At 36.8% G+C, this 10425-nt stretch overlaps 1 protein-coding gene across 1 annotated transcript; it reads left to right on the top strand.

The window, feature by feature from the left end:
* The first annotated feature begins 834 nt into the window (after nt 1-834).
* Nucleotides 835-3697, top strand: LOC121428485 (stomatin-like). Its single transcript, XM_041625117.1, has one exon. It carries the CDS (start codon nt 1233-1235, stop codon nt 2070-2072), a length of 840 nt encoding a protein of 279 aa, XP_041481051.1. The 5' UTR covers nt 835-1232; the 3' UTR covers nt 2073-3697.
* The last annotated feature ends 6728 nt before the right edge of the window (nt 3698-10425 follow it).

The raw sequence follows: 10425 nt of genomic DNA, 5'->3' as shown, positions 1-10425 counted from the left end.
TAAGACAGACACTTGCGAACTTGTTGATATTTACATTTTAATCCTAGATCATGTTGCAATTTTTATTGAAATATGATTTGAAATTACTCGACTGGGCGCATGTTGGCGCAACTGTGACACATAACACCACAAACGGGTGTATTCCAAACTTTATCTATAACTATTTATGATGAGGATGAGTGTGGAAATTTGTAAATGTTGGTTTAAGAATTGCAAAAATTGTGAACTCTTTTCACATTTTTTAACTGTTATCATGCAATATTTCGCCCAATTTCAGGTTATGATAAGGCTTTGAGATATATTTCTCTAAGCGTTAAACAAATTTTGTAATCAAATAAAGTTGGAATTATTCGCAATTTTTTTTTAGCACAAATCACTTTTCAGTATTCGTCTTCTTCCAGTCTGGTACAGTCCGCCACTGGCGTATTATCGTACCTTCCCATGAAACTTTCGACATCACAGTCACCACAAAAGGCCACAGTGTACCTGTCTATTATTTTGTACTTCTTTAGAAATTCGAAGCTACATGAATAAATTTGCATTTTGTTGTCACTCCATCTTTTTTACCTCCACGGTTTTGACCAGGGAGATGTTAGAGGTGATATCTCATTATTTTGACAAAGATGTGTATATGGACCCATGCACAAGCACAATAGAGTCGCTATTGTCCCCAGACAATTGGGTCCATATAGGATATGATGCTTGATACGCCCCTGGTGTAGAACAAGCCCGTATACACTACTACCCCCTCCTTTAGTGTAAAGTTCGCACATATGGAATATCGGATGAAACTGAGAATACTTTGAAAAAATCAATTCAGGACGACGCCCTGCACTACAGGCCTGTTACGTAATACCAAGCTGTTTCGTTTTGTGGAAGAATCGTGTCATATTTTCTGTAGTGAAGCAACGTTAATAGGTTTGTCACTATTTTGTTGACAAGTCTCGCCTTACGCGAACGCAGTAGTGCGTTTGAAGGCATTTACACTGAATATACATTACACATTATTTACCGTTAACAAGGAGGATTTCATCTATTCTAGCATACATTTAACATTTGATCGCTGAACAAGTTTTGTGCAATTTCATTTTGAAATATTTGGAGGAACGTTAAATTGCCGAACTGTTCAAAAGTCGCACCATTCGTCACTGGAAGTTAAAAGCGACCCTGCAAACGCTGTGGTGAAGGCATACTGATCTGGGCAAAATAACGACTGCAAAGTAGGATTTAAAATGGCAAAACGAGGAGATGTGGAAAATATTGAAATGGGTGTGATTGGAAACACATCTACTTCTAATGAAGGATTGGGTTTCTGTGGGATCATTCTTGCATTTGTTTCGATAATACTCGTGCTTTGCACGTTACCATTTTCACTTTTTGTCTGCATAGTAGTGGTTCAGGAGTATGAGAGAGCAGTTATCTTCAGACTTGGGCGTCTCTCGTCCGGTCGTGCTAAAGGTCCGGGTCTATTCTTCATCCTACCTTGCATCGATGATTACAAAAAGGTAGATCTTCGTACTATTTCGTTTGATATTCCTCCTCAAGAGATTCTGACCAGGGATAGTTTGACCATCTCTGTGGATGCCGTGGTCTTCTACCGTGTCAAGAATGCCACCATCAGCATCGCCAATGTGGAAAACGCAGACAAGTCAACCAGACTTCTGGCTCAGACGACCCTTCGGAATGTCCTGGGCACCAAGAACCTGGCCGAGATCCTTGCAGAACGCGAAGGCATCAGTCACTACATGCAGTCCACCCTCGACCATGACACTGATCCTTGGGGTATCTTAGTAGAGCGAGTTGAGATCAAGGATGTTCGTTTACCTGTCCAGCTCCAGAGAGCCATGGCTGCTGAAGCTGAAGCTTCCAGAGAGGCTAGGGCCAAGGTGATTGCTGCTGAAGGAGAGCAGAATGCTGCTCGTTCTTTGAAGGAAGCTGCAGATACTATTGCAGAATCTCCATCGGCTCTTCAACTGAGGTACCTTCAAACCCTCAACACCATCTCAGCCGAGAAGAACTCCACTATCATCTTTCCATTACCCATCGATCTTCTCAAAGGTGTCCTAAAGTAAATATCAACAACCCAAACTGTTTCATAATCGGAGAAAAGTAGGGATGTCGACAGTTGATGCTATTCGATATATTAATTTCGATACGGTTTTCGTAGAGTCATTACTTGTGGGTAGTTGTCCCATCCTTCAATTCACAAATTAAGGATCTGGATGTGACTTTGTGCTTTGCTTGTGATTCCACCCCAGCTACCAGTGTGATTGACGGTCAATGAAGATACAACGTGGCCCTCAAGTATTAGTCATCCCTTTGACGCTGACATTGATAAAGAAACTATTTTAAAAATCTTGAAATAAAATATTCCACTAGAATTTTATATTTCAATATCTCATTAATAACACTGTTGGAAGTGGTTGGTTGGCTTTATTCTTTATTGAATTTAAAAACGTTTGTCGATGCAAGATTTATTATTTGTTCATCTGTACGTATACACGTATATAATACCAATTTGTAGTTTACGCAATCAACTTTTCTGCCATCGTTATAAGAAAGAAAATTCGATGATTATAATGTTGTTTAACAAGTTTATTTAAATTGTGATTACAGTTTACATTTCCTATTATTCCTATAATTTTATTTACATCTATACATGTTGTGATAATCAAACTAATTTGAATAAAGTGAAAACTGAAGTCGTGTTCAATTTCTTCTTACATTAATTGTTATTCTCGTATATAGGTGACCTGCTTGTTTTTGTTTGACTGTTTTAATTTATTCACGGCCTTATGAAAATAGAAAACAATATACACAGACACAATCGGTATAAAGCTGGTTTTCGACGAGGAGGTGCAAGGAAAATTGATAACGATACAGATAATTTGACCACTTTCTGGTTTGTCACTGAAGCATAAATGGATGTGTAAGCCATTCCACATGAACTCACCGAAGAGTGAAGAGGTCATAAATATCATGAGGAACCAATATATTGGTACATGTCTCTCATTTTTAAATAAATGTGGATTAAGGAATCATCTGTCTGGATAATGACCAGATTAGTAAAGAAGAGACTGTCGTTTTTATAACTTATATCGTTTAATATTCGACAACACATTGTACTTATAATGACTCTATAAAGTAACCTTGGTAACGGATGTAGGGCGCTATAGGCAGGATGCTGTCACTTCCTATGATATTTCAAATGCATGTGGAAGCACTGTGGTGTAGCGGTTCTAATTCCATCTTGTAATCAGAGGGTTGTGTATCCAAATCCCACCATGGACTAGCGACCTTAGACAAGGTGTCGATCCACACTTTGCAACTCACACACATGATATACCGGTAGGAAAAAGCCGTCACTCTCAACCCAGGTGTATAGAGATAAAGGTTATGAACCCACAGCTATGCACACACATATTGGTAAACATGCTTGACAGGGTAGGAGCTTTATAGCAAAAATTTGGTATAAGCTACATGTACATAATAATAGGTGTAATAGCATGACATTGTTTAGGTAACAAGCTAAGCGCATATATTATTAGTGCTAATCTAAAATCTTTCGATCGGTTATATAGGCAGCTTACGTAATTTTTCTAGTTTTCAATAAAACAATTTTGTATGGTAAAAATGTCCCGCTAACGTTTCATATTATATATGTATATATACATTAAATTATTTATCAGTACAAACATTTTTTGAAGTAAATCTAATCTCATGCATCTATAATGAGTGATTACGCGTTTGGTAGATTAGAATAGAATGTATATGCTGTTTTATACTGGAATGTGAAACCATACGAAATATCAATAAAATATAAGACCATACCGTACACATTTGTGTGCCATTGAACTAGTTTCACTGTTATACATACACGTATGATGATAATCAAAATGATTGCAGAATAAATCGAAAGAAGGAAGTAAAGGAGGAAGGGAGTATAGACGACAGACATGACAGAGAAGGAATGATCGGGGGACAGGACCTGTTAACTACCGATCGAAAGGGAGAGAATCTGAGGGAGGCGTATCTGTGCATGTGGGTGCGAGGATGGGTGTGTTTGTGGGGTGTGTGCATAGGCGGCGGAAGCGGGGGGACAGGGGGACGTGTCCCCCCTAAATTTGAGGAGGGGGGACGGTCCCCCCTAAATTTGTCGTTGATGACCTTTTTTTTTTTTTTTTTTTTTTGCTTGTCAATTTATTTTCCTACGTCCCCCTAAAATTTTAGGGTTGAGAACCTGCTTGTCAAAAAATTTCGGCTTGCAATGGGTGTGTGTGTGTTATACAGAGAGAGAGAGAAGGGGAGAGGGGTGATTGATTGATTAAATCAAGGTAAGAATGGATAAGTCGTTTTTCTGTTTCAGTCATGAAAACGAAAAACGGAATTCAGCTCTGTGGTTCTTTTTTTTTAAAACGTGAAAAGCAAATCGCAACACATTTTCCGCTCTGTGATTTTGTTTTTGCACAATCGCACCCCAAACATCACAATTGAGGTCGGCTCTCTGATTTGCTTTTCGTTCACCAACATTAAAAAACGCTATCTACAAAATATTGAAAGCGCCATATTTCATAATTATCTTGATAGAATTAAAATAAAAGCACCGTGTTAGCACAAAAGGCAAATTAATTTTAAAATGCTGTGAGAGATGGAGGCAAGCGAGCCCAAAATAACCTTTTAATACATAGTTCAATTTGTTGTGACGGATTTTGACATGATGTTTAAAACATATATGATATAAAAATCAGTTGCAAAAACTTGATTTATGTATTGAAAAGGCTATTTTTGGCTCGCTCGCTTCCCTCGCTCATAGCATTTTAAAATCAATTTAGCCCTTTATGTCATTCTTTCCCCTAAAACTTTAGACTCATGACGCCACTGACCTCCGCTCAAACTAAAAAAAAATAATCCCTCACAAGAGAACAAAACAGCCCTAACCATGAATGCCGATCGACACACGTGGCTTGCCAGTGTATATGCTACTAGTATATCGATGGTTTACTTTGAATTCTATCAAGATAATTATAAAATATGATGCTTTTAACATTTTGTAGATAGCTCTCTTAAAAGTTGATGAACGAAAAGCAAAACAGAGAGCCGACCTCAATTGTGATGTTAGCATGCGATTGTGCAAAAACAAAATCACATAGCGGAAAGCGTGTTGCGATTTGCTTTTCACGTTTTAAAAAACAGAACCACAATATTTGAATTCCGTTTTCCCTTTTCGTGAATGAAACAAAGACCTTTAATTCTCGATGATACAAGTGTCGATCAATTTTACCCCTATTGCCAATCACTCAGATAAGTAATCATGAGGTATATTATCATTCAATGATAAGTATGTAACTCTATAGTAGTAACAAACATTAACAAAATTTATCATGACTATGAAAGACACCAAATAATTTAATCAATGGTTGATCTTGTACATAATTATGTTTAGGTATAAAGGCCCCTCACACCTAACCGAATTGAATGAATGACACTCGGCCTTTTTCCCTTTCTCACAATCCAATATCCATTTTACTTTATTCTGAATGTTTTAAGCCAGCACCGCACACCTTACGACTGTTCGCGATCCGATTTTGGAAAAGATCGCATTTTGATCATTTTCTGAAAATGTGAATGGAAAATATCATTTTATTTGAGGTTAAAATTAATTGAAAGAATACTAATATAACCATTATGAAAGATTGCAAGCCTTTATTTTGGAGTAAAGGCAAAATTAGTTTCAAATCGTAGCCAATCATACGACTATATATTAAATTCGCTTTTATTCTAAGAAGGATGACCGCATAGTCACATATTTGAGCATACTAGGTATTCGTACGAAAATTTAGAACATTACACGATATTCCAAGTCTCAATAGACTAATAGCATCAAATTCTACTACATTTTATTCTGAAATCGGGTCGCAGAACAATCGTAAGGTGTGCGGTCGCCTATATGGTTTCCAAAGGAGAAAGATTGGTTTTAAGGTGAGTTTTCTAACATGCAACAAGTATACCTATTTTTATGCCAATGATATGGAACCCATAGACATCGTTTTCTGGAAATATAAACCATATCATGAGGTAGTTAAAGGTCAAGTCCACCCCGATGATGATGTCACTCACTCACTCACTATTTTTTTTTTTAGTGTTTGAATCATACAATATTTAATTTTTACGAATTTGACGATTAGGACTTCCTTGCCTGAAGCACAAAATGTAAAAATAATGGAATTGCACGTGTTCAGGGAGGAATGAAACTTCATTTCACATGACACTGACAAGAAAATAACAATATTTCATATTTCATATAATAAAATACAAAAGAAATAGTGAGTGAGTGATGTCATCAACTCTCTCATTTGGATGTAACTGGCTCGTTCATATAACTACTTTTTTGAAAATCAGCGAAACTAAAAAATGCCATAACTTTCTTATTTTACATCCGATTTTGATGAAATTTTCAGTTTTATGCTTGTTTAATATTTCTCTTTTTATTCAAATCAAGTTTTTGTTGGGGTGGACTTGTCCTTTAAATTTGTGCAAGGTTTTACGTTTTTAAGCATCTTCAAGTATTAGAAGCTCACATAAATAATCTTACCATACGGCCTTTCACAATCGGTTGCAGAAAACATGTTACTTAGCAACCGGTACTTATTATCATTAGCGGGTATACATGGTAATCCAGGAGCGGATCCAGGATTTTCCAGGGGGGGGGGAATTTTTCTGAGGAAATATTTGACAAGCAAAAAAAACCCCTCTAATTGTGAATCTTATAGTTGTTTAACAGTGTAAACAAACATGCCTTTGAAACTTGTTTGTGTTTAAGATTTCAAACAATAGTGCAAAACTAAGAGTTGTACCCCCAAAATAATCAATTTAAGAAAGGACTTCTCTTCTCCGTCTCTTGATGAGAAGACACAGCGTGCTTGGTCTCCCTTGCCATCTCTTTTTAAGGGTAACCATTTGGCCTTTGTTGGGGATAACAACCATCTTATAACCAGCTTTATTTCATACTGAATATATATTATATATATTCGTCTTTGATTAGTATCCGTCCTCTTTGGAATTAAATACTCATCGTGTGACAGACTATGGATTTATTCTCATTTTGTAACACTGAACGATCACCACGCTACATATAATTATCGAGTGTTACACTGTTTAAACAACTACTATAAATTATGGTTAATATAAGGGTACAGTGTTGTAAAAAAATCTACGGGTTTTTTTTTTGTGTGTACGAGTAGAGCGAGAAGAGAGAGAGGTGCATTTAGGGGGCAGTGTCAGTGGCTTTGTGTGTGTTGCGTTGGTTAATTGCCAGTTCGTCCACTGCCCACTCGTCCACTCACCACATGGTCTACTTTCATTTAGTCTTATGCCATTCCGTCCATCAACATTTCGTATCATCACTTCGTCTAAACACATTTCGTTTATGGCCATTTCGTCTCATAACCAATTGGTCTAATATCCATTTCATTTCGTTCATTTTGCACAATTTACCACTTAGTCCAATTAGACCAAATTGTATGTGGACTAAATGGATATTAATTAATTGAGTGATTTTAGCTGCTAAGGCCCACAAAAGGCTGATTAGTCGGTGAATATTGGATTTGTCGGAGAAAATCACTGACAAATTTTCATGAAATGGATTATACCATGGTCACATTTGCTCTACGGCGGCCGTACGGCGAGTCGAAAACAGCCGTTTTATTCATTTTTATTCAAACCACCTATATTTAAAAATGTTAAAACGGCTGTTTTTGACTCGCCGTACGGCCGCCGTAGAACAAATGTGACCATGGTATAGTCGGTGATAGCTAAATTGTCGGTGACAATGAAATTAGCCGGTGAAAATCACAATAAGTCGGAGAAAACCACCGACTAATTGGTTGATGAAACGCCCCCAGATTTCCAGGGAGTGCTGCCTAAGGAAAATAGCACCCCCAAGGAAAATTTTTGGGATGCTGAAGCACCCTCAGCACCCTGCTCCCCAGGGCCACGGGGAGGGGTTAGCTTATGTTTTCATCACGCCTATATTTCAATTCTGCCAGATAAAACGGAGTATTTCTTTTAAAAATACTTTAACAAACAAAATGAATGATCCCTTGTCGGCCCTTTTAATTCATTTCATGTAGATAGAAGTCAATGTCCCGGTCAGTGTCTAGTCGAGAGAACGTGACCATTCTTGTTCAAATGATAAATCATAATGGTCTCGTTAATATTTGCCCTAAGAAATTACACACGAAAGGTCATAATAGCTAAGAGTTAGAGGCCAAGTTAGAGTTGATATGCTATTCATGAGTTAGCACGTTGTAATCATGGACGTTCATCTTTAATTCAAATAAGTGGTTATAGTCAAGATTAGATGCGTTGAAGACGAAGAAACAACAGACAAGCGTCGATACCAGCTAGTGCTGATAAAAATATATTTTATTCAATCATTTGAGTAGTAGAGACCGACTTATTCGATGAAAATTAAATAGCAATCCCTTTGAATTGCAAACCTAGGCTTATGAAGCTGTGTGCGCTCTGAATGCCTAGCTTAGCCGGGTAATATAGGAGCGCCTTGAGCACATGACAAGGTGGATATATGCGCAATAGAAATACCCTATATAATTATTATGAATAACAAAAGCTGGGAGGAATGACCCATTTGGAACAATGTGGAAAGAGACTCAATTGGTCCATTTCCTTTATGATCCTTTGCCAATAAGCCCCTATACGTTCCCCCGTTCCCCCTAGGCGCTACGCCATGTTCTTTACTATATACTTTTTATTACCACCAGGTCAGCTGATGCAATGGAGGAGCCGTAGCTAATTTTCGATTTAACGACTGGATCTCGACTACAGTATGCTGTTATATCATATTGGTATGCATGCAGAGGAGCCAAAGTCAATGAATATATTAAATATATGCCTCCCTTCATTATACCATAGAGCAATATCTCTATGATTGTACTACTGCTACAGTATACACACTCATCTATTAACGGCAACTCTCATTTACTAAATTCTCCAACATCTTTTCCCAGTCAGGATGTCAGTTTTTTTATATCGATTTCATTTTCGAATTGTAGATACATAAGGAGTACTCTGGGCCGAAAATAATGTCTTATTAAAAAAAGGTAAATTCATCGAGCAATACGCTCAAAATTTCCCAGTAAAAAAAAAGACGTTCCCAGGGCCTTGCACGCCCCTCCCTCTTTCTCTCCCCCTCTCTCTCCTTCCCTCCTGTCCTCTCTCCCTCTCCTCTGTATCAATAAAATCACTATAAAAATACTATGCTGAACAAACGACTCATATATATAGGATAGAGTATTAAGATAGAGATCAGATGTATTTTCTATACAGAAACTTTCATAACTATTATTCTCGAATACAAAGACAATAATGGAGTATTCAACCACGTTCAGGATATTAGACCAACAATAATGAATATATTGTCTTCTTTACCATGTTATGAAATTGATTTTCCATTAAAGGGTGGAATGTCCCATCGTTCATAAGATAAAACCTATATTTTTGTTCAACCTTCATTTCGTCTCTTTTTGCACCCCTGAAAAAGCGCTCAGGTGCTTTACCCACCCTTTATACGCCATCGGTCTCATTACTGAAAATAATGTCTTTAGAACATGTTAATCTCGATCGAGATTTGAAACCACGGTGTAAATGTGACGAAAAAAGAAATTCATGATCTGATGCATTCAATATATGTACATAAATTTGTATGTACAATTATGTATCATTTGGATGTACATTTGAAATATATATGATATAGATGAAGTACATAGAGATCAAAGAGAGTTATATCTCATGAATTCTTGTCCTAAAGTATTCTCGAGTACCTGTGTACAACAGTGACAGTGACAACGCTGTACTGCCATTAAAGGTCAAGTCCACCTCAGAAAATGTTGATTTGAATCAATAGAGAAAAATCAGAAAAGCACAATGCTGAAAATTTCATCAAAATCGGATGTAAAATAAGAAAGTTATACGACAGTTTAAAGTTTCGCTTATTTTTAACAAAATAGTTATATGAACGAGCCAGTTACATCCAAATGAGAGAGTCGATGATGTCACTCACTCACTATTTCTTTTTTTTTATTGTTTGAATTATACAATATTTCAATTTTTACTAATTTGACGATTAGGACCTCCTTGCCTGAAGCACAAAATGTTAAAATAATGTAATTACACGTGTTCAGGGAGGAATGAAACTTCATTTCACATGACAATTACGAAAAATAAACATATTTCATATAATAAAATACAAAAGAAATAGTGATGTCATCAGTTCCTCATTTGCATACCGACCGAGATGTGCATATCACTGTTTTGTGAAATGAAGCGAAACTTTAAAATGTCATAACTTTCTTATTTTACATCCGATTTTGATGAAATTTTCAGTGTTACGCTTGTTGAATTTTTCTC

The sequence above is a fragment of the Lytechinus variegatus genome, chromosome 1 (genome assembly GCF_018143015.1).
Source record: "Lytechinus variegatus isolate NC3 chromosome 1, Lvar_3.0, whole genome shotgun sequence".
Lineage (NCBI taxonomy): Eukaryota > Metazoa > Echinodermata > Echinoidea > Temnopleuroida > Toxopneustidae > Lytechinus > Lytechinus variegatus.
This window is presented reverse-complemented; position numbering and strand designations above follow the sequence as displayed.

Excerpts from the sequence above, each read along its gene's own strand:
- LOC121428485 (XM_041625117.1), top strand. The coding sequence starts at position 1,233 with ATGGCAAAACGAGGAGATGTGGAAAATATTGAAATGGGTGTGATTGGA.